The sequence below is a fragment of the Bufo gargarizans genome, chromosome 2 (genome assembly GCF_014858855.1).
Source record: "Bufo gargarizans isolate SCDJY-AF-19 chromosome 2, ASM1485885v1, whole genome shotgun sequence".
Classification (NCBI taxonomy): Eukaryota; Metazoa; Chordata; class Amphibia; order Anura; family Bufonidae; genus Bufo; species Bufo gargarizans.
Genome location: NC_058081.1, coordinates 725,976,601 through 726,001,730, shown reverse-complemented (window position 1 = coordinate 726,001,730; position 25,130 = coordinate 725,976,601). Strand labels below are relative to the sequence as shown.

At 49.2% G+C, this 25,130-nt stretch overlaps 1 protein-coding gene across 1 annotated transcript in view; it reads right to left on the bottom strand.

Moving 5' to 3' along the window:
- GRIK5 (glutamate ionotropic receptor kainate type subunit 5) overlaps positions 1 to 25,130 on the bottom strand; it is a 153,272-nt gene that overhangs the window by 65,297 nt on the left and 62,845 nt on the right. Inside the window, exons 5-11 of the mRNA XM_044278726.1 lie at positions 14,912 to 15,090; positions 14,772 to 14,825; positions 14,485 to 14,646; positions 8,596 to 8,748; positions 3,264 to 3,368; positions 2,706 to 2,813; positions 1,628 to 1,831 (exon numbers count right to left, since the gene is read on the bottom strand). Coding sequence (XP_044134661.1) covers positions 1,628 to 1,831; positions 2,706 to 2,813; positions 3,264 to 3,368; positions 8,596 to 8,748; positions 14,485 to 14,646; positions 14,772 to 14,825; positions 14,912 to 15,090 — 965 coding nt within the window. The remainder of the gene's footprint in view (positions 1 to 1,627; positions 1,832 to 2,705; positions 2,814 to 3,263; positions 3,369 to 8,595; positions 8,749 to 14,484; positions 14,647 to 14,771; positions 14,826 to 14,911; positions 15,091 to 25,130) is intronic.

The window sequence follows — 25,130 nt, the reverse complement described above, 5'->3', positions numbered from 1 at the left end:
CAAATAACCACACTATACAGAGTACTAATAACCACACTATACAGAGCACAAATAACCACACTATACAGAGTACTAATAACCACACTATACAGAGTACAAATAACCACACTATACAGAGTACTAATAACCACACTATACAGAGTACTAATAACCACACTATACAGAGTACAAATAACCACACTATACAGAGCACTAATAACCACACTATACAGAGTACAAATAACCACACTATACAGAGTACAAATAACCACACTATACAGAGTACTAATAACCACACTATACAGAGTACTAATAACCACACTATACAGAGTACTAATAACCACACTATACAGAGTACTAATAACCACACTATACAGAGCACTAATAACCACACTATACAGAGTACAAATAACCACACTATACAGAGTACAAATAACCACACTATACAGAGTACTAATAACCACACTATACAGAGTACAAATAACCACACTATACAGAGTACAAATAACCACAGTATACAGAGTACAAATAACCACAGTATACAGAGTACAAATAACCACACTATACAGAGTACTAATAACCACACTATACAGAGTACTAATAACCACACTATACAGAGTACTAATAACCACACTATACAGAGTACTAATAACCACACTATACAGAGTACAAATAACCACACTATACAGAGTACTAATAACCACACTATACAGAGCACTAATAACCACACTATACAGAGCACTAATAACCACACTATACAGAGTACAAATAACCACACTATACAGAGTACAAATAACCATACTATACAGAGTACTAATAACCACACTATACAGAGTACTAATAACCACACTATACAGAGTACAAATAACCACACTATACAGAGTACTAATAACCACACTATACAGAGTACTAATAACCACACTATACAATATTTTTTACATGCGGTGGTTTAGGGTACTTTCACATTTTTTTTCGGTCTGCGCGGAAGGACGGATAAGGCATTGCAGTATTTTGCGGCACTAATACATTCCTATGGGAAAAAATGCCGGGATTTATGTAAGTGTTTAGTTGTTTTGGCAGGAGATAAAACCATAGCGTGCTGCGGTATTAGCTACGTCCTGAAAAGGCAAAAAGACTGAACTGAAGACGTCCTGATGCATCCTGAGCGGATCGCTCTCCATTCAGAATGCATTGGGATAACTGATCAGTTATTTTCCGGTATTGAGCCCCTAGGACGGAACTCAATTACGGAAAAGTAAAACGCTAGTGTGAAAGTAGCCTAAGTCCTATGAACTCGCTGAGTCCGTGGTGTTTACACAGGTTTTGGACACCGAGTGTTGGATTGGGGGTGATGCCCACATTGATGACAAATCTGCAACCAGTGATCCTTCGAGGTTGCTCAACTTTAAGTCCGCACCTGAATGAGAAGCCAGAGCTGCTCTGCCATCTCAAGGGCGCCCATCACAAGTGACCCCTGGTGCTAGTGGTGCTGATAAAAACAACCCTAACCCTCGGAATTCCCCTTTATGATGGCAACAAGGCAGAAAATATTAAAATTAATTCAAAAAAATAATTGAATTGAAAATTAAATTAAAGAATAACAGTTCGACTTAATGGAGCATAGGGTGATCCACATGGTGCTACCTACCCGATTGATAAGCTCTCCCACCATCCCCGTCCAAGATCCGTTCGGCTCGGGAGCCCCATACAAGCCGTCTTCCACAAGCTTTATCTTATAGTTGAACCTCAGGAGGGCAGCTAGCTCCATTAACATCTCCGCACAGAAACCTTCATACTGGTCATTGCCAGATAGGGATCGGTAATTTGCTTTGCGCATCATGTATGGATTCTCCTGGAGGGAGAAATGAGATAAAACAGTCAGGTGGATGAGACAGAAAAAGAACTGAACTTGTGATTACAACTGGAAAAGGGATAATAAGAACAAATCAAGAGCTATAAAAAACCTGAAGCAAGCAAGCTGAAGAAAGAGATTGTCTGCTGAAGTATGAACCTGCAAGTAGCTGAGATAGGGCATTCAGGACAACCACACCATATTTACAGAGCTGCTAAAATGTCTAACAGACAGTGGGTATCCACCCGTGGTGCCAACTAACCAGTTCGACTTTAGGCCAAACCTAAGGACGTTGCCCTAGCGGTTCTGGACTTTGATGCAGGGAACCAACCAGGCCACTACCTCCTGGAGTAGTCCTGCTGTAGATGGCAGCTTACCCACAGGGGCCAGAGACACTGGTGAAAAGCACCACAGTCCGAGATCTGGGTAGGCCGAGTACATGCTTAGTCCAAGTAGCAGTTCCAAAGTCAGCGCAGGCGGCAAAGAGCAAAATCAGTAGACAAACAAGGTTTGGTACACAGGAAGTCAAAACATCACACCTTTGCTGCAGACTAGAAGGCCTCAAAGCTCAGGCAAGGAGGTGGAACCACCGCTCAGCTACATAGGAAGACTGATCAGCACCTTAGTCAACAGCTGGATTGAGAACAAGAGGAGATTAACTCCAGCAGTGCTGTAAGGAAGTTTACTGAGAACTAGTCCTAATTCACAGTGAGAAGAATGACACCTGCACCTGCCCAGGACAGTGACGGGCGTGGACCATCGGCATGTCAAACTGTATATATATGCCCATCCTAACTGGTGTGGAAGAAGCATCACGAAGATTCGACAAACCATATATAGATGGATCTAGGAAGCTCATCTGTAGGACACTTACGAGAATTGTGGTTACTACTAAAGTCTTGTTCTCCAGCGTATCGGAGATGTTTATGTCCAGGCTGGTAGCGTTCATGGCCAGGGTACGGTTAGAGTACCACACACCAACCTGCAAGAACGAAATTACATGAGTAAACAATTCTTGAAACTTCCTAATATTTTACCAAAATGTTTGTGAAGCAAATTAAGATAATACATTAAAGTCATCTCCTGAGCTCTTGATGCAAGCACGGAATGAAGAGGTGACCCTGTGGGGAATTTATCACGAGGGGAATTTTTGAAGTCAGCTTGAGTGTACATTGCCATATTTTGCGCCAAATTTATCAACTGTGGTAGGCTGGTTACAAATTTGGTGCATCTTAACGAAGAACTCTTTTGTCTAGAGATGTTACTGCACTTTCTACTCTTCTAATGGGGTATGATCAGAATTCTGGTGAAAAGCAAATGATAAAAGTCCTCTCCATGAGACATCAGAGAGGCCAAATATAGACTCCTACAGTATACCCTGCGTCTACGACTTGTCAGTCAGTAAACAACCCGGAGCGCTGCCGACACTTGCCTCTCGGTGGCCATATCCAGACTTCTCCAGGATACGTAGAGTGTAGTTTGTCCTTTGTCCTTTGCTGTTAAATTCTACACGTCCGGTCAGTCCATCATACTCCACCTGGAAGGATTATACACAGTAAGAGCACTCATTATCCTCTAGTCCATCAAAGGTGAACTTCATGGGGTGAGGAACATCTATGGACATCATCTTCATGGCAAATAAGGATAAACAGTACATTAATGATCAGGTGGAATGAAAGGAACCATAAAACCCTCCACAAAAGAAAGACGAGAAAACAGAAGATATTTCCATATCACTGCGCCCATCACAAATACCAAAAACAGAGGGTTATTCCATACGTTTAAGCAGTGGTCATAGAATATTCCATCTGCTTCACTCTGTACTGCTAGATATTTATTAAAACCTGTAAAGTTGTATGACACAGGACAAACATAGGAAACATGTTATAGGGGCACTGTGGCTGGCTCTGTTCTAGGGGCACTGTGGCTGGCTCTGTTATGGGGTACTGAGGCTGGCTCTGTTATAGGGGCACTGAGGCTGGCTCTGTTATGGGGTACTGAGGCTGGCTCTGTTATAGGGGCACTGTGGCTGGCTCTGTTCTAGGGGCACTGTGGCTGGCTCTGTTATGGGGTACTGAGGCTGGCTCTGTTATAGGGGCACTGAGGCTGGCTCTGTTATAGGGGCACTGTGGCTGGCTCTGTTACAGGGGCACTGTGGCTGGCTCTGTTATAGGGGCACTGTGGCTGGCTCTGTTATAGGGGCACTGTGGCTGGCTCTGTTATAGGGGCACTGAGGATGGCTCTGTTATAGGGGCACTGTGGCTGGCTCTGTTCTAGGGGCACTGTGGCTGGCTCTGTTCTAGGGGCACTGTGGCTGGCTCTGTTATAGGGGCACTGTGGCTGGCTCTGTTATAGGGGCACTGAGGCTGGTTCTGTTACAGGGGCACTGTGGCTGGCTCTGTTATAGGGGCACTGAGGCTGGCTCTGTTACAGGGGCACTGTGGCTGGCTCTGTTACAGGGGCACTGTGGCTGGCTCTGTTATAGGGGCACTGTGGCTGGCTCTGTTATAAGGGCACTGTGGCTGGCTCTGTTATAGGGGCACTGAGGATGGCTCTGTTATAGGGGCACTGAGGCTGGCTCTGTTCTAGGGGCACTGTGGCTGGCTCTGTTCTAGGGGCACTGTGGCTGGCTCTGTTATAGGGGCACTGAGGCTGGTTCTGTTATAGGGGCACTGAGGCTGGCTCTGTTATAGGGGCACTGAGGCTGGCTCTGTTATAGGGGCACTGAGGCTGGCTCTGTTCTAGGGGCACTGAGGCTGGCTCTGTTATAGGGGTACTGAGGCTGGCTCTGTTATAGGGGCACTGAGGCTGGCTCTGTTATAGGGGCACTGAGGCTGGCTCTGTTCTAGGGGCACTGTGGCTGGCTCTGTTCTAGGGGCACTGTGGCTGGCTCTGTTATAGGGGCACTGAGGCTGGTTCTGTTATAGGGGCACTGTGGCTGGCTCTGTTATAGGGGCACTGAGGCTGGCTCTGTTATAGGGGCACTGTGGCTGGCTCTGTTATAGGGGCACTGAGGCTGGCTCTGTTATAGGGGCACTGTGGCTGGCTTATTATAGGGGCACTGAGGCTGGTTCTGTTATAGGGGCACTGTGGCTGGCTCTGTTATAGGGGCACTGAGGCTGGCTCTGTTATAGGGGCACTGTGGCTGGCTTTATTATAGGGGCACTGTGGCTGGCTCTATTATAGGGGCACTGTGGCTGGCTCTGTTATAGGGGCATTGTCGCTGGCTCTATTATAGGGGCACTGTGGCTGGCTTTATTATAGGGGCACTGTGGCTGGCTCTGTTACAGGGGCACTGAGGCTGGTTCTGTTACAGGGGCATTGTGGCTGGCTCTGTTATAGGGGTACTGAGGCTGGCTCTGTTATAGGGGCACTGAGGATGGCTCTGTTATAGGGGCACTGAGGCTGGCTCTCTTATAGGGGCACTGAGGCTGGCTCTGTTATAGGGGCACTGTAGCTGGCTCTGTTATAGGGGCACTGTGGCTGGCTCTGTTCTAGGGGCACAGAGGCTGGCTCTGTTATAGGGGCACAGAGGCTGGCTCTGTTATAGGGGCACTGTGGCTGGCTTTATTATAGGGGCACTGTGGCTGGCTCTGTTACAGGGGCACTGAGGCTGGTTCTGTTACAGGGGCACTGTAGCTGGCTCTGTTATAGGGGCACTGTGGCTGGCTCTGTTCTAGGGGCACAGAGGCTGGCTCTGTTATAGGGGCACAGAGGCTGGCTCTGTTATAGGGGCACAGAGGCTTGGCTCTGTTATAGGGGCACTGTGGCTGGCTCTGTTATAGGGGCACTGTGGCTGGCTCTGTTATAGGGGCACTGAGGCTGGCTCTGTTATAGGGGCACTGTGGCTGGCTCTGTTCTAGGGGCACTGTGGCTGGCTCTGTTATAGGGGCACTGAGGCTGGCTCTGTTATAGGGGCACTGAGGCTGGCTCTGTTATAGGGGTACTGAGGCTGGCTCTGTTCTAGGGGCACTGAGCTGGCTCTGTTATGGGGGCACTGAGGCTGGCTCGGTTATAGGGGCACTGAGGCTGGCTCTGTTATAGGGGCACTGAGGCTGGCTCTGTTATAGGGGCACTGTGGCTGGCTCTGTTATAGGGGCACTGAGGCTGGCTCTGTATAGGGGCACTGAGGCTGGCTCTGTTCTAGGGGCACTGAGGCTGGTTCTGTTCTAGGGGCACTGAGGCTGGCTCTGTTCTAGGGGCACTGTGGCTGGCTCTGTTCTAGGGGCACTGTGGCTGGCTCTGTTCTAGGGGCACTGTGGCTGGCTCTGTTCTAGGGGCACTGTGGCTGGCTCTGTTATAGGGGCACTGTGGCTGGCTCTGTTATAGGGGCACTGAGGCTGGTTCTGTTATAGGGGCACTGTGGCTGGCTCTGTTATAGGGGCACTGTGGCTGGCTCTGTTATGGGGTACTGAGGCTGGCTCTGTTATGGGGTACTGAGGCTGGCTCTGTTATAGGGGCACTGAGGCTGGCTCGGTTATAGGGGCACTGTGGCTGGCTCTGTTATAGGGGCACTGTGGCTGGCTCTGTTATAAGGGGCACTGAGGCTGGCTCTGTTATAGGGGCACTGTGGCTGGCTCTGTTCTAGGGGCACTGTGGCTGGCTCTGTTATAGGGGCACTGAGGCTGGCTCTATTATAGGGGCACTGTGGCTGGCTCTATTATAGGGGCACTGTGGCTGGCTTTATTATAGGGGCACTGTGGCTGGCTCTGTTATAGGGGCACTGTGGCTGGCTCTGTTATAGGGGCACTGTGGCTGGCTCTGTTATAGGGGCACTGAGGCTGGCTCTGTTATAGGGGCACTGTGGCTGGCTCTGTTATAGGGGCACTGTGGCTGGCTCTGTTATAGGGGCACTGTGGCTGGCTCTGTTATAGGGGCACTGTGGCTGGCTCTGTTATAGGGGTACTGAGGCTGGCTCTGTTATAGGGGCACTGAGGCTGGCTCTGTTATAGGGGCACTGCGGCTGGCTCTCTTATAGGGGCACTGTGGCTGGCTCTGTTATAGGGGTACTGTGGCTGGCTCTGTTATAGGGGCACTGAGGCTGGCTCTCTTATAGGGGCACTGAGGCTGGCTCTGTTATAGGGGCACTGTGGCTGGCTCTGTTATAGGGGCACTGTGGCTGGCTCTGTTATAGGGGTACTGAGGCTGGCTCTGTTATAGGGGCACTGAGGCTGGCTCTGTTATAGGGGCACTGAGGCTGGCTCTCTTATAGGGGCACTGTGGCTGGCTCTGTTATAGGGGTACTGTGGCTGGCTCTGTTATAGGGGCACTGAGGCTGGCTCTGTTATAGGGGCACTGAGGCTGGCTCTGTTATAGGGGCACTGTGGCTGGCTCTGTTATAGGGGCACTGAGGCTGGCTCTCTTATAGGGGCACTGAGGCTGGCTCTCTTATAGGGGCACTGTGGCTGGCTCTATTATAGGGGCACTGTGGCTGGCTTTATTATAGGGGCACTGTGGCTGGCTCTGTTATAGGGGCACTGAGGCTGGCTCTCTTATAGGGCACTGAGGCTGGCTCTATTATAGGGGCACTGTGGCTGGCTCTATTATAGGGGCACTGTGGCTGGCTTTATTATAGGGGCACTGTGGCTGGCTCTGTTATAGGGGCACTGTGGCTGGCTCTGTTATAGGGGCACTGTGGCTGGCTCTGTTATAGGGGCACTGTGGCTGGCTCTGTTATAGGGGCACTGTGGCTGGCTCTGTTATAGGGGTACTGAGGATGGCTCTGTTATAGGGGCATTGTCGCTGGCTCTGTTATAGGGGCACTGTGGCTGGCTCTATTATAGGGGCACTGTGGCTGGCTTTATTATAGGGGCACTGAGGATGGCTCTGTTATAGGGGCACTGTGGCTGGCTCTGTTATAGGGGCACTGTGGCTGGCTCTGTTATAGGGGCACTGTGGCTGGCTCTGTTATAGGGGCACTGTGGCTGGCTCTGTTATAGGGGCACTGTGGCTGGCTCTGTTATAGGGGTACTGAGGATGGCTCTGTTATAGGGGCATTGTCGCTGGCTCTGTTATAGGGGCACTGAGGCTGGCTCTGTTATAGGGGCACTGTGGCTGGCTCTGTTATAGGGGTACTGAGGATGGCTCTGTTATAGGGGCACTGAGGCTGGCTCTCTTATAGGGGCACTGTGGCTGGCTCTGTTATAGGGGCATTGTCGCTGGCTCTGTTATAGGGGTACTGAGGCTGGCTCTTTTATATATAAAACAGACTTAGCCACAGTGCCCCTAAAACACATTGCTCCTGCCAGGAGAGAAAATACTGCTGCCAGGGTGCGAAGATGGACAATACTGCTGCCAGGAGGAAGCGGTGGTGGGGGGGTCAATACTACTGCCAGTGGGAATGGGGTCATTGGGGCTGCACTGTGGTATTAGGTGCTGATAGGTGGTACGATGTGCACTGTATCGTGGTATTTGGAGGGTGCGGCTGGGGGTACTGTGGGCACTGTGCGTTTGTTCCCTGGTGTGGCCCCAGCATCAGCATGCATAAAAAAGGTTTGAGAAGTGGATTTGTTGGATTTACAGTTGTGTCCGCTGGTTCCTGACAGTGACGTCTGACCCAGGGCGTGTGATTAGGACTTTTTATGGTCCACTTTTACTCTCCTTCCTGTGTTTACATGGTATGGGGCACGGACAACAAAATCTGCCGCATCATGCATTATGCGGGGGGTGAACCTGCTGCGGTTTGTGTGCCAGGGATGCTGTTTAATCCCAGACCTGCTGCTGACATCAGTGATGGAGAAGGTGCTCTTCTAGACACTGCATACCATTCGTAGATAGTTCATGAGGCTTGTCCCATGCTGCCAGATCTGCGATGTGCTGCAGGAAAGCTGCTTTACGCCAATTTCTTGGCTCCGGTTTAACTCCCGGACAGCACTGACTACGACATGTACAGCATCAAACATGAGAGCAGCGGAGAGCTGAGGAAAAAAGAAAGGAAACATGAGCAGTCATACAGAGGGTGTCCTACATGGAGAAGCCTGGTCACCGTGAGCCACAACAACTTCCTAGGACTGCAGAGACCTGTGGGAGACAACGCAACGGCCGCCGTCTGAGGAGCCTGGCTGTACCGAGATGTGCTCACCACTCACTGACAAAAAAAATCCCGCCCAAGAAAGAAGCCTTCTCTGTTGCCTCCAGTCTGGATACAAGATGAGATACGGCCTCTAGCCTGGATACAAGATGAGATACAGCCTCCAGCCTGGATACAAGATGAGATACGGCCTCCAGCCTGGATACAAGATGAGATACAGCCTCCAGTCTGGATACAAAATGAGATACGACCTCTAGTCAGGATACAAGATGAGATACGGCCTCTAGCCTGGATACAAAATGAGATACGGCCTCCAGCCTGGATACAAGATGAGATACAGCCTCCAGTCTGGATACAAAATGAGATACGGCCTCCAGCCTGGATACAAGATAAGATACAGCCTCCAGTCTGGATACAAAATGAGATACGACCTCTAGTCAGGATACAAGATGAGATACGGCCTCTAGCCTGGATACAAGATGAGATACAGCCTCCAGCCTGGATACAAAATGAGATACGGCCTCCAGCCTGGATACAAGATGAGATACAGCCTCCAGTCTGGATACAAAATGAGATACGACCTCTAGTCAGGATACAAGATGAGATACGGCCTCTAGCCTGGATACAAGATGAGATACAGCCTCCTGCCTGGATACAAGATGAGATACGGCCTCCAGTCTGGATACAAGATGAGATACAGCCTCCAGCCTGGATACAAGATGAGATACAGCCTCCAGTCTGGATACAAGATGAGATACAGCCTCCAGTCTGGATACAAGATGAGATATGGCCTCCAGTCTGGATACAAGATGAGATACAGCCTCTAGCCTGGACACAAGATAAGATACAGCCTCCAGCCTGGATACAAGATGAGATACGGCCTCTAGCCTGGATACAAGATGAGATACAGCCTCCAGCATGGATACAAGATGAGATACGGCCTCTAGCCTGAATACAAGAAGAGATACAGCCTGGATACAAGGTGAGACACAGCCTATAGCAGGCATCCTCAAACTGCGGCCCTCCAGTTGTTGCAAAACTACAACTTCCAGCATGCCTGAACAGTCTACAGGTATCAGCCTACAGCAGGGCATTGTGGGAGTTGTAGTTTTACGACACCTGGAGGGCCGAGGTTTGAGGATGCCTGGCCTATAGCCTGGATACAAGATGAGATACAGCCTCTAGCCTGGATAGAAGATGAGATACGGCCTCCAGCCTGGATACAAGATGAGATACGGCCTCCAGCCTGGATACAAGATGAAATACAGCCTCCTGCATGAATACAAGATGAGATACGGCCTCCAGCATGAATACAAGATGAGATACGGCCTCCAGCATGAATACTAGATGAGATACAGGCTCCAGCCTGGATACAAGATGAGATACAGCCTCCTGCCTGGATACAAGATGAGATACAGCCTCCTGCCTGGATACAAGATGAGATACAGCCTCCTGCCTGGATACAAGATGAGATACAGCCTCCTGCCTGGATACAAGATGAGATACAGCCTCCTGCCTGGATACAAGATGAGATACAGCCTAGAGCATAGATACAAGATGAGATACGGCCTCCAGCCTGGATACAAGATTAGATACTGCCTCTAGCCTGGATACAAGATGAGATACGGCCTGTAGTCTGGATACAAGATTAGATACGGCCTTCAGATTGGATACAAGATGAGATACGGCCTCCAGCATGAATACAAGATGAGATACGGCCTCTAGCCTGGATACAGAATGAGATACAGCCTCCAGCCTGGATACAGAATGAGATACAGCCTCCAGCCTGCATACAGGATGAGATACAGCATTCAGCCTGGATACAAGATGAGATACCGCTTCCAGCATGGATACAAGATGAGATACGACCTCTAGCCTGGATACAAGCTGAGATACGGCCTCCATCCTGTATACAAAATGAGATACGGCCTCCAGCCTGGATACAAGATGAGATACAGCCTCCAGCCTGCATACAAGATGAGATACATCCTCTGTCCTGGATACAATATAAGATACGGCCTGTAGCCTGGATACAAGATGAGATACAGCCTCTGTCCTGGATACAAGATGAGATACGACCTCTAGCCTGGATACAAGCTTAGATACGGCCTCCAGCCTGGATACAAGATAAGATTCATCCTTCAGCCTGGATACAAGATAAGATACGTCCTCAAGCTTGGATACAAGATGAGATACAGCCTCTATCCTGGATACAATATAAGATACGGCCTCTAGCCTGGATACAAGCTGAGATACAGCCTCCAGCCTGGATACAAGATGAGATACAGCCTCCAGCCTGGATACAAGATGAGATACAGCCTCCAGCCTGGATACAAGATGAGATACAGCCTCCAGCCTGCATACAGGATGAGATACAGCATTCAGCCTGGATACAAGATGAGATACAGCCTCCAGCATGGATACAAGATGAGATACGACCTCTAGCCTGGATACAAGCTGAGATACGGCCTCCATCCTGTATACAAAATGAGATACAGCCTCCAGCCTGGATACAAGATGAGATACAGCCTCCAGCCTGCATAAAAGATGAGATATGGCTTCTAGCCTGGATACAAGATGAGATACAGCCTCAAGCCTGGATACAAGATGAGATACGGCCTCTAGCCTGGATACAAGATGAGATACCGCCTCCAGCCTGGATACAAGATGAGATACAGCCTCCAGCCTGCATACAAGATGAGATACGGCCTCTAGCCTGGATACAAGCTGAGATACAGCCTCCAGCCTGGATACAAGATGAGATACAGCCTCCAGCCTGGATACAAGATGAGATACAGCCTCCAGTCTGGATACAAGATGAGATACGGCCTCTAGCCTGGATACAAGATGAGATACGGCCTCTAGCCTGGATACAAGATGAGATATGGCTCTAGCCTGGATACAAGATGAGATACAGCCTCTAGCCTGGATACAAGATGAGATACGGCCTCCAGCCTGGATACAAGATGAAATACAGCCTCCAGCCTGGATACAAGATGAGATACAGCCTCCAGCCTTGATACAAGATGAGATACAGCCTCCAGCCTGGATACAAGATGAGATACAGCCTCAAGCCTGGATACAAGATGAGATACAGACTCCAGCCTGGATACAAGATGAGATACAGACTCCAGCCTGGATACAAGATGAGATACAGACTCCAGCCTGGATACAAGATGAGATACGACCTCTCGCCTGGATACAAGCTTAGCTACGGCCTCCAGCCTGGATACATGAAGAGATACAGCCTCTGTCCTGGATACAATATAAGATACGACCTCCAGCCTGGATACAAGATGAGATACGACCTCTAGCCTGGATACAAGCTTAGATACGGCCTCCAGCCTGGATACAAGATAAGATTCATCCTCCAGCCTGGATACAAGATAAGATACGTCCTCAAGCTTGGATACAAGATGAGATACAGCCTCTATCCTGGATACAATATAAGATACGGCCTCCAGCCTGGATACAAGATGAGATACAGCCTCCAGCCTGGATACAAGATGAGATACGGCCTTTATCCTTGATACAAGATGAGATACGACCTCTAGCCTTGATACAAGCTGAGATACAGCCTCTAGCCTGGATACAAGATGAGATACAGCCTCTAGCCTGGATACAAGATGAGATACCGTATCTAGCCTGGATGCAAGATGAGATACGGCCTCTAGCCTTGATACAAGCTGAGATACAGCCTCCAGCCTGGATACAAGATGAGATACGACCTCTAGTCTGGATACAAGCTGATATATGGCCTCAAGCCTGGATACAAGCTGAGATATGGCCTCAAGCCTGGATACGAGATAAGATACGTCCTCTAGCTTGGATACAAGATTAGATACAGCCTCTATCCTGCAGACAAGATAAGATATGGCCTGTAGCCTGGATACAAGATAATATAACATTAGAATATCGTACAAAGTTCATTTATTTCAGTAATGCAAATTAAAAGGTGAAGCTAACATATGAGACTCATTACATGCAAAGCGAGATATTTCAAGCCTTTATTTGTTATAATCTGGATGATTATGGCTTACAGCTTATGAAACCCCAGAGTCAGAATTTTGAGGTCCCCTTTGCTCAGGGGGTATGGATTAATTAGCTGACTAGAGGGTGACACTTTGAGCCGAGAATATTGAACTTTTTCACAAAATTCTAATTTTAAGCTTTATTAACGCAATTCCTTTTAAGTTGCATTACTGAAATAAATGGACTTTTGCACGATATTCTAATTTTTCGAGTTTCACCTGTACGTCCACTAGTCTGGTTAAAAAATGAGATACGGCCTCTAGCCTGGATACAAGATAAGATACGTCCTCTAGTCTGGATACAAGATGAGATACAGCCTCTAGCCTGGATACAAGATGAGATACGGCCTCCAGTCTGGATACAAGATAAGATACGTCCTCTAGTCTGGATACAAGGTGAGTTATGGCTGGGCATGAGGCATACAGGTTCTATATGGGATCCAGTCACTAACAAATGCCAGTTGTCAGTTCTGCCACAAGAGGCACATATCACTGAGCTGTTAGTGTCCTCGTATCACTACTAGGGGTGACCCACTGTTGCATACAATGGCTCCCCTGATCATCACACTAGCAGTTGGGTCAGTGTGTTGCACCACAGCAAAGGCAGGATTGAAGCACTCACCACCAGCCTCCATACTGGAACCCCAACATCGTAGGATCCGAAACAGAATCTGGATTCATCACTAAAGACAATAGGGTTCCAGTCCGTAGCAGTCCAGGTTTCTCAATCATGACACCACTGCAAATAATGGTGATGGTGGCTGGATGTCAATGGCAGGACATGCGATTTCATGTTTCATATTGGTAGGATAACAAATTTCCTTCTGCCAAGTGCTTGGAAATGCTTGTGATTGACGGTGGATCAAACCATTCTCTCTACTGGTGGTAGGTATGGGCCGCCCAGAGGCTGTTCCCCATGTGTGCCATCACATAACCACTGCTCCCAACACCTCCTAAAGCCTCATGTAGACATCCGTGGAACACGATCTGTCAGCTATCGGACTGGCATTGCAAGAGCGCACGGCGTCGTTGGTGGCTATGACTCCTTGTGCTCCTGCAATGCCAGTCCAGTATCTCACGGACCGTGTTCCACGGACATCTGCATGAGGCTTAACAGCAAAGTTAGAACAGCCTAGATAGTGGGCAATTCGTCAAAACAACCATCCTTCTTCTCTCAGTCCAGTGATGCGCCCCCTCTCAAAATCTCTCAACTGAGAAATTGTCTTCCAGTGCGTGCTATAGGCACCAAAAGGTACACTACACAAAAGAGGCCTCTGAGAGCCTTTTTATAGGGTAGTGGGGAAGCACTTTTACACCCTCTTGTGGTAAAGCCCAGTGTCTAATCAGACCTCATCTGCAATCATTTACATATCTGCCTGAGACAGAACGGCTCGATGACATTTCTATCCGCGTACAATTTTTTTGGTCAATGAGTGTAGTTTCAATAGGAAAATATTTAGTTTGTGTTGCGGTAGTCCTACATTCTTCCCACAACGCGTAGGTGACCAAATGGCATCATGTAGCCCTAAGAAATCATTACTGACCACTAGGTGCAGGTACTCTTCTGTGTTACCATGCTTATTTTGACTCACCGCAGGCCCCACGTATGTGCTGAGCTCACAGTTCTCCCTCCAGGACATGTTGAGGCTTCTCAGGAACTCCAGATAGAAGGGATGGCTACTGTTATACATGGAAAATCCCAAGATATTGGAATGGTCACTTACCACCCCTTCCAAGGACAGCAAGGGGAAGTCCTGTAACAGAAACCAATGTAATAAAGTATAAGCCCCCTTCCTGTCTGTACCCTCCTCTGCCCATGATACATGAAGACTGCTGGTGGACACATAATTAGCAGAATCCTGTTGACCTCCGGTCTCACCATAGTTGTCAGGATATATTTGTAATGAGCCGACGTCATCCCAAGCTCCGAGGCCTGTGATGAAGAAAAGGAAAAAATTGATTGTTAAACATAGTAAGCAACTAACAAACCACCATAAAGCAATGAAGAGAGAAGCAGACCTTCTTTAGGATGAGATGGGACACAGTCGCGTTGGCATCTATAATGATGGTAGACACCTTGTCATCACGGATTTCCTTTAATAAAGGTGTGGGATCATTTGTGTCATCCAACATCCGCACGGACAGTGTATCTTTTGATATTAGGAACTGACGGATCAACTCCTCGAGCCGCAGTAAACCTGGAGAAAAGAAGAGACGGATGAGGAGTAAGATAAGGGAAAAAAGTGAGGAACACAATGATGGCTGAGGAGCACAATAAGGGAGAGGGTTGTGGTACACGGTAAGGGAGATGATTATGGAGCAAAATAGGGGAAAAGAGTAAGGAGCACAATTGGGGAGACATTGCTGAGGAGCAAGATGGGGCAGAAGGAGAACAATAGGGGAGACGGTTGAGGACCACAATAACGGAACGGAGAAAACTGAGGAGCACAACAGATGGCTGCAGAGGAGAACAATGACTGAGAAGGCTGAGGAGCATGATAGGGAAGATGGCTGAAGAGCATAATGGGAGTGACAGCTGAGAAGCATGATGGGGGAGATGGCTGAAGAGCATGATGGGTAAGATGGCTGAGCAGCACAATGGGGAGAAGGCTGAGGAAGCATGATCGGGGAGATGGCTGAGGAAGCATGATGGTCGAGACAGATGAGGAGCATGATGGGGGAGACGGCTGAGTAGCACAATGGGGGGGAGACTGCTGAGAAGCATGATGGGAAAATGGCTGAGAAGCACGGTGGAGAGATGACTGGGGAGCAGGGTAGGGGAAATGGCTGAGAAGCATGATAGGGACAGATGGATGTAAAGCAAGATGAGAAAATGGCTAAGGAGCTTGATGGAGAGACGACTGAAAAGCACGATGGGGGAGATGGCTGAGGAGCATGATGGAGAATTGGCTGAAAAGCACGATGGAGAGACAGCTAAGGAGCACGATGGGGAAGATGGCTGAAGAGAATGATCTGGAGATGGATGAAGAGCATGATGGGGTGATGACTGAGGAGCATGGTGAGGAGATGGCTGAGGTGTACAATGTGGAGACAGCTGAGAAGCATGATAGGAGTGACGGCTGAAGAACACAATGGGGTGACATCTAAAGAGCAAGATGGTGTAGAAGACTGAGGAGCACATTGGAGGAGATGGTTGAGGAACACGATTAGAGGGACGGCTGAAGAGCATGATAGGGATTTCTCTTCAAGCAGAATCTGGAGTTTAGAGATGAACACGCAGAAGTGACTCATCCTGTGGCCAGCACTGCAAATGACCAGAACCATCTTGTATTCTGCTGCATGAGACTGGAAACCTGAAGCATATACACATGTCTGCCATGTGACTTTTATCTGCCCTGATCCATGTTATGGATGAAACACTATGCTCAACAGATTTTATTTGACATGCAGATCCTCTAGGTTGTTAGTAAGGGATAGCCGGACAGTACGAAGACCCTGCATTCTAGGCACAACTGTCCTGTGTAGCACTGTATTGTGTATTGATGCTGTTATGTTGTAGGTGTGTAGGACCTGTGGTCAGATAGTTCTACAGGCCCTTAATTCAGTGAATTCTACCGTATAGCTCCTCATGTAAAAGAGGAGCTGATTCTATATATAGGGTGTTTTGGTGCACCCAAGAAGTTTGGGTGTGTGACCATGTGGTACATGCACCCCCCTCAGTCCAGCAGAGCTGGCAGAAACCTTAGTGGGAATATTCACATTAAGGTAATTGATATGAAGAGGGTCTCAGTGACTGAAGTCGTGGTAGTGTAAGGAACGGCATTTGTTCTGAATGACAATCTAACCAAGGCTGAAGCCCACAACTGTGAGCGGCATCAAAAGGAGAAACCAACAAGTGACCAGTTGCAGAAGGCAGCGGGAAGCAAAACGAGCATGAAGCCTGCAACTGAGGTCTGAATGCTGGGTAGATTGCAAGACCCCATTGAGCAGACCACCCAGAAGTCATATCGCCATCTCTGTTCTGATCACAGAGGAAATATGAGATCCTAAAGTAAGAGGTTGGCTCCCACTCTGTGGACTGATGCCACATATATGGACTGTACAAGGTCTGTTGTGTAACTGCCATACTGTGCGTTGTAAGTATGAAGACTGCATCCATCGAGGATCACCACTGCCAAGATTTGCACCTCCTGCGTAAGAAGTAAAAGCTGAATTGTTTTCATTTTACCAAAATCTCCTGTCTATTTTTGCAGCGCTGTCTCCTTTGTGGGGTGGTCAACACCAGACCCCTGAACTTTCACCTTTAGTCGCAGTTCAGTCAGGCTGCAAAGGGAGAATGATATTGGGGAAAATGAAGTCCTTCCTGAATTTTCAGGTTCTGTGTGGAGATAGACTTTGTGTGGTCATCTGAGGTCCAGCCTGTGATCGCTGGGTGATGCTGTGACCGGCTGTGTAATAGAAGAGCTAAGTAAACCCATGAAGAAGCACCCTAACAGCGCGTGAATGACCCCTTTAAAGGGGGCCTCTTACCCCTCCTGGCCTGGGTTTTCATAAGTATTTGCATGGCCTATAAAATAACGATTCTGGAGGATCCTTCCTCAGATTTTTGCATTGTGCAGTTCTGCTGTTTTTCCTCTTGGAAATGTATAAATAAATTGCCAACTTGGCGTCGCCTCTGATAGAACAGACTTGTCAGGAGGAGTGACATCTGATAGGACGGACTCGTCAGGAGGAGTGACATCTGATAGAACGGACTTGTCAGGAGGAGTGACATCTGATAGGACGGACTTGTCAGGAGAAGTGACATCTGATAGGACGGACTTGTCAGGAGGAGTGACATCTGATAGAACGGACTTGTCAGGAGGAGTGACATCTGATAGGACGGACTTGTCAGGAGAAGTGACATCTGATAGGACGGACTTGTCAGGAGGAGTGACATCTGATAGGACGGACTCGTCAGGAGGAGTGACATCTGATAGAACGGACTTGTCAGGAGGAGTGACATCTGATAGGACGGACTTGTCAGGAGAAGTGACATCTGATAGGACGGACTTGTCAGGAGGAGTGACATCTGATAGGACGGACTTGTCAGGAGGAGTGACATCTGATAGGACGGACTTGTCAGGAGGAGTGACATCTGATAGAACGGACTGGTCAGGAGGAGTGACATCTGATAGTACGGACTTGTCAGGAGGAGTGACATCTGATAGGACGGACTTGTCAGGAGGAGTGACATCTGATAGAACGGACTTGTCAGGAGGAGTGACATCTGATAGGACGGACTTGTCAGGAGAAGTGACATCTGATAGGACGGACTTGTCAGGAGGAGTGACATCTGATAGGACGGACTTGTCAGGAGGAGTGACATCTGATAGGACGGACTTGTCAGGAGGAGTGACATCTGATAGAATGGACTTGTCAGGAGGAGTGACATCTGATAGGACGGACTTGTCAGGAGGAGTGACATCTGATAGAACGGACTTGTCAGGAGGAGTGACATCTGATAGGACGGACTTGTCAGGAGGAGTGACATCTGATAGGACGGACTTGTCAGGAGGAGTGACATCTGATAGGACGGACTTGTCAGGAGGAGTGACATCTGATAGGACGGACTTGTCAGGAGGAGTGACATCTGATAGAACGGACTGGTCAGGAGGAGTGACATCTGATAGAATGGACTTGTCAGGAGGAGTGACATCTGATAGGACGGACTTGTCAGGAGGAGTGACATCTAATAGAACGGACTTGTCAGGAGGAGTGACATCTGATAGGACGGACTTGTCAGGAGGAGTGACATCTGATAGAATGGACTTGTCAGGAGGAGTGACATCTGATAGGACGGACTTGTCAGGAGGAGTGACATCTGATAGAATGGACTTGTCAGGAGGAGTGACATCTGATAGGACGGACTTGTCAGGAGGAGTGACATCTGATAGGACGGACTTGTCAGGAGGAGTGACATCTGATAGGACGGACTTGTCAGGAGGAGTGACATCTGATAGGACGGACTTGTCAGGAGGAGTGACATCTGATAGGAAGGACTTGTCAGGAGGAGTGACATCTGATAGGACGGACTTGTCAGGAGGAGTGACATCTGATAGGACGGACTTGTCAGGAGGAGTGACATCTGATAGAATGGACTTGTCAGGAGGAGTGACATCTGATAGGACGGACTTGTCAGGAGGAGTGACATCTGATAGGACGGACTTGTCAGGAGGAGTGACATCTGATAGGACGGACTTGTCAGGAGGAGTGACATCTGATAGGAAGGACTTGTCAGGAGGAGTGACATCTGATAGGACGGACTTGTCAGGAGAAGTGACATCTGATAGGACGGACTTGTCAGGAGGAGTGACATCTGATAGGACGGACTTGTCAGGAGGAGTGACATCTGATAGAACAGACTTGTCAGTAGGAGTGACATCTGATAGGACGGACTTGTCAGGAGAAGTGACATCTGATAGAACGGACTTGTCAGGAGGAGTGACATCTGATAGGACGGACTTGTCAGGAGGAGTGACATCTGATAGGACGGACTTGTCAGGAGAAGTGACATCTGATAGAACGGACTTGTCAGGAGGAGTGACATCTGATAGGACGGACTTGTCAGGAGGAGTGACATCTGATAGAACGGACTTGTCAGGAGAAGTGACATCTGATAGAACGGACTTGTCAGGAGGAGTGACGGGTCTCTTTAAGGTCCAAGCTGAGACAATTGAGTTTCACAGTCACTTAAAGCCACCCGTCCATCAGATCAATTATACATCACCCAGTGCTCCATTATTTATCACCCTCAGTGCCGGGGGCCCGTGCAGAGCAACTGGAGAATTTTTAAGTCTCTGCTCCAGATCTCTGGCTGCACTGATCGATCCAGTAAGTAAAAGTAAGAAGAATCTGACGGACCGATCACCAGTCAGTGGGGGAAAAGTGGATCATAATGGATCATAAGGCATCTTAAAGGATCTATACGTACATCCCAGAGAGTGAACTGGAGGCCTTGACTCCACAACCTGCGCCTCAGTCAATGATAACTCTAAGGATAAAATGATCATAAAGGATCCACAGCATCCAGAACCCATGAGACCAATGTGCAGAGAGCGCAAGGAATGGGTTAATGCTACGCAACAATCTCCCATCATGTCTTTAAACTGCACTACCTCCTGTATATACTGCACCGTCTCCTGTATATACTGCGCCGTCTCCTCTATATACTGCGCCGTCTCCTCTATATACTGCGCCGTCTCCCGCATATACTGCGCCGTCTCCCGCATATACTGCGCCGTCTCCCGCATATACTGCGCCGTCTCCCGCATATACTGCGCCGTCTCCCGCATATACTGCGCCGTCTCCTCTATATACTGCGCCGTCTCCTCTATATACTGCGCCGTCTTCTCTATATACTGCGCCGTCTCCTCTATATACTGCGCCGTCTCCTCTATATACTGCGCCGTCTCCTCTATATACTGCGCCGTCTCCTGTATATACTGCACCGTCTCCTGTATATACTGCGCCGTCTCCTCTACATACTGCGCCGTCTCCTCTACATACTGCGCCGTCTCCTCTATATACTGCGCCGTCTCCCCTATATACTGCGCCGTCTCCCCTATATACTGCGCCGTCTCCTCTATATACTGCGCCGTCTCCTCTATATACTGCGCCGTCTCCTCTATATACTGCGCCGTCTCCTCTATATACTGCGCCGTCTCCTCTATATACTGCGCCGTCTCCTCTATATACTGCGCCGTCTCCCACATATACTGCGCCGTCTCCCACATATACTGCGCCGTCTCCCACATATACTGCACCGTCTCCCATATATACTGCGCCGTCTCCTCTATATACTGCGCCGTCTCCCGCATATACTGCGCCGTCTCCTCTATATACTGCGCCGTCTCCTCTATATACTGCGCCGTCTCCCACATATACTGCGCCGTCTCCCACATATACTGCGCCGTCTTATCTATATACTGCGCCGTCTCCCGCATATACTGCGCCGTCTCCCGCATATATTGCGCCGTCTCCTCTATATACTGCGCCGTCTCCTCTATATACTGCGCCGTCTCCCACATATACTGCGCCGTCTCCTCTATATACTGCGCCGTCTCATCTATATACTGCGCCGTCTCCTCTATATGCTGCGCCGTCTCCTCTATATGCTGCGCCGTCTCCTACATATACTGCGCCGTCTCCCACATATACTGCGCCGTCTCCTCTATATACTGCGCCGTCTCCTCTATATACTGCGCCGTCTCCTCTATATACTGCGCCGTCTTATCTATATACTGCGCCGTCTCCTCTATATACTGCGCCGTCTCCTCTATATACTGCGCCGTCTCCCACATATACTGCGCCGTCTCCTCTATATACTGCGCCGTCTCCTCTATATACTGCGCCGTCTCCCACATATACTGCGCCGTCTCCCGCATATACTGCGCCGTCTCCCGCATATACTGCGCCGTCTCCTCTATATACTGCGCCGTCTCCTCTATATACTGCGCCGTCTCCCACATATACTGCGCCGTCTCCTCTATATACTGCGCCGTCTCCTCTATATACTGCGCCGTCTCTTCTATATACTGCGCCGTCTCCTCTATATACTGCGCCGTCTCCCACATATACTGCGCCGTCTCCTCTATATACTACGCCGTCTTCTCTATATACTGCGCCGTCTTCTCTATATACTGCGCCGTCTCCTCTATATACTGCGCCGTCTCCTCTATATACTGCGCCGTCTCCCACATATACTGCGCCGTCTCCTCTATATACTGCGCCGTCTCCTCTATATACTGCGCCGTCTCCCACATATACTGCGCCGTCTCCCACATATACTGCGCCGTCTCCTCTATATACTGCGCCGTCTCCCGCATATACTGCGCCGTCTCCTCTATATACTGCGCCGTCTCCCACATATACTGCGCCGTCTCCTCTATATACTGCGCCGTCTCCTCTATATACTGCGCCGTCTCCTCTATATACTGCGCCGTCTCCCACATATGCTGCGCCGTCTCCCACATATACTGCGCCGTCTCCTCTATATACTGCGCCGTCTTCTCTATATACTGCACCGTCTCCCACATATACTGCGCCGTCTCCTCTATATACTGCGCCGTCTCCCACATATACTGCGCCGTCTCCTCTATATACTGCACAGTCTCCTCTATATACTGCGCCGTCTCCTCTATATACTGCGCCGTCTCCTCTATATACTGCGCCGTCTCCCACATATACTGCGCCGTCTCCTCTATATACTGCGTCGTCTCCTCTATATACTGCACCGTCTCCTCTATATATACTGCGCCGTCTCCCACATATACTGCGCCGTCTCCCACATATACTGCGCCGTCTCCCACATATACTGCGCCGTCTTCTCTATATACTGCGCTGTCTCCTCTATATACTGCGCCGTCTCCTCTATATATACTGCGCCGTCTCCCACATATACTGCGCCGTCTCCCACATATACTGCGCCGTCTCCCACATATACTGCGCCGTCTCCTCTATATACTGCACCGTCTCCTCTATATATACTGCGCCGTCTCCCACATATACTGCGCCGTCTCCCACATATACTGCGCCGTCTCCCACATATACTGCGCCGTCTCCCACATATACTGCGCCGTCTCCCACATATACTGCGCCGTCTCCCACATATACTGCGCCGTCTCCTCTATATACTGCGCCGTCTCCCACATATACTGCGCCGTCTCCTCTATATACTGCGCCGTCTCCTCTATATACTGCGCCGTCTCCTCTATATACTGCGCCGTCTCCTCTATATACTGCGCCGTCTCCCACATATACTGCGCCGTCTCCCACATATACTGCGCCGTCTCCTCTATATACTGCGCCGTCTCCCACATATACTGCGCCGTCTCCTCTATATACTGCGCCGTCTCCTCTATATACTGCGCCGTCTCCTCTATATACTGCGCCGTCTCCCACATATACTGCGCCGTCTCCCACATATACTGCGCCGTCTCCTCTATATACTGCGCCGTCTCCTCTATATACTGCGCCGTCTCCTCTATATACTGCGCCGTCTCCTCTATATACTGCGCCGTCTCCTCTATATACTGCGCCGTCTCCTCTATATACTGCGCCGTCTCCCACATATACTGCGCCGTCTCCCACATATACTGCGCCGTCTCCTCTATATACTGCACCGTCTCCTCTATATACTGCGCCGTCTCCCACATATACTGCGCCGTCTCCCACATATACTGCGCCGTCTCCCGCATATACTGCGCCGTCTTCTCTATATACCTACACTGAGTGCTCCTTCCTATAAACTATAGTCAGTAAGACTGCATATGGCGGCACAGTCTGCAGCACAGATGTGGCGGTGTTACTGACGAGGGGTATCGGGGCCGAGCAGATCGCGGGGTTCTGTAAAACATCTCTGTCCTATTTTCATTTCTCTCTTAACATTTGACGTAAATATCGCTTGACACCCAGCACACGAGCTTCGCAGATGGCGCCGCTCCACAAACTGCTGGGAAACGAGCAGCGGGTTTTATCTAAAACAAATGGAACAAATTCCTCCAAAATGTAGGTTAAAGGAAAAGTAAACGTCAAGGTGCAAATATTGTAAGAGCAGAAGGATAGAGGAATCGGTGATGGCGCCGGGAGATCCCGTCCCCGTGTCTTCTAGATTCCGGCAGGAGACGGCCCAGCTGACGGCTCCCAACCATCCAGATGTCCAGGACAACGATGCAACATCAAACCCTCTGGCAGAGCTCGGCGACGTCTCCTGCACTTGGCTTGGAATCTCTGGGCAGTAGTAAAGGGCGCACACAAACCAAGCGAATGCTTGGGGCCCTGGCGGTCAAGGAGCCCCCTGCTGGACATACGTGGTATGCTGAAAAAAGCAAGGGGGGGACATATCCTCCTGTTCAGCTGCATAGGGGCCTATCCCTTTAATTGACTATCCCTTTAAATATAGGTCCGCCATGGTCTGAAAGGGGAGTTCCACCTCCCAGCAGAACAATATCCCCTCCAGGGCCTGCTCTCCAGGGGGGCCTCATGACTGGGCATAGTGACCCCACTACTCGAGGAGTCAAGGAGCCGCTCGGGTGGTCTCCAGCCGTCAGTCCATCAGAATGACCAGCATGTAATACCCTGCAGGGCTCGGTCTCTGGCGCCCGGGAGCCGGTTGGCACAGCAGCTCATTCCATTTTTTTTATTTGGTTCCGAATATTTTAAAGTAAAATTTGTAAGACAACATGACATTCACAATTCTGCCCGAGGCTTCTCTGCGACAGATCCCAACATGACAGTGCTGAAATCTACCCACTAGCAGAGTGCCAGCACGCCGCGTGCTGCCAACGAGCGCCTGGCAGGAACTCAAACGGCCCCTGTGGGAAATATCAGGGAAGCAAGACTGGAGTCTTACAGGATGGGCTCGAAAAGACACAACTCCGCTCCTCGTCTTAGGACCAGCACAGAACACGTCCTGGGGGCCACACTGAGGAGGTCCACGATGCCGCTCCACCTAAAAGCCGGGTCATTCATGGGTTCATTGAGTCCACTGATCATTATGGACCTGTATTGGGTCGTGTAGAAGAACCACGAGTTTCCTGGTAACATCTGCATTGTGTATTATCCCTGTACTGTGACATCACTGTGTGTATTATCCCTGTACTGTGACATCACTGTGTGTATTATCTCTGTACTGTGACATCACTGTGTGTATTATCCCTGTACTGTGACATCACTGTGTGTATTATCTCTGTACTGTGACATCACTGTGTGTATTATCTCTGTACTGTGACATCACTGTGTGTATTATCCCTGTACTGTGACATCACTGTGTGTATTATCCCTGTACTGTGACATCACTGTGTGTATTATCTCTGTACTGTGACATCACTGTGTGTATTATCTCTGTGCTGTGACATCACTGTGTTTATTATCTCTGTACTGTGACATCACTGTGTGTATTATCCTGTACTGTGACATCACTGTGTGTATTATCCCTGTACTGTGACATCACTGTGTGTATTATCTCTGTACTGTGACATCACTGTGTTTATTATCCCTGTACTGTGACATCACTGTGTGTATTATCCCTGTACTGTGACATCACTGTGTGTATTATCTCTGTACTGTGACATCACTGTGTTTATTATCCCTGTACTGTGACATCACTGTGTGTATTATCCCTGTACTGTGACATCACTGTGTGTATTATCCCTGTACTGTGACATCACTGTGTGTATTATCCCTGTACTGTGACATCACTGTGTTTATTATCCCTGTACTGTGACATCACTGTGTG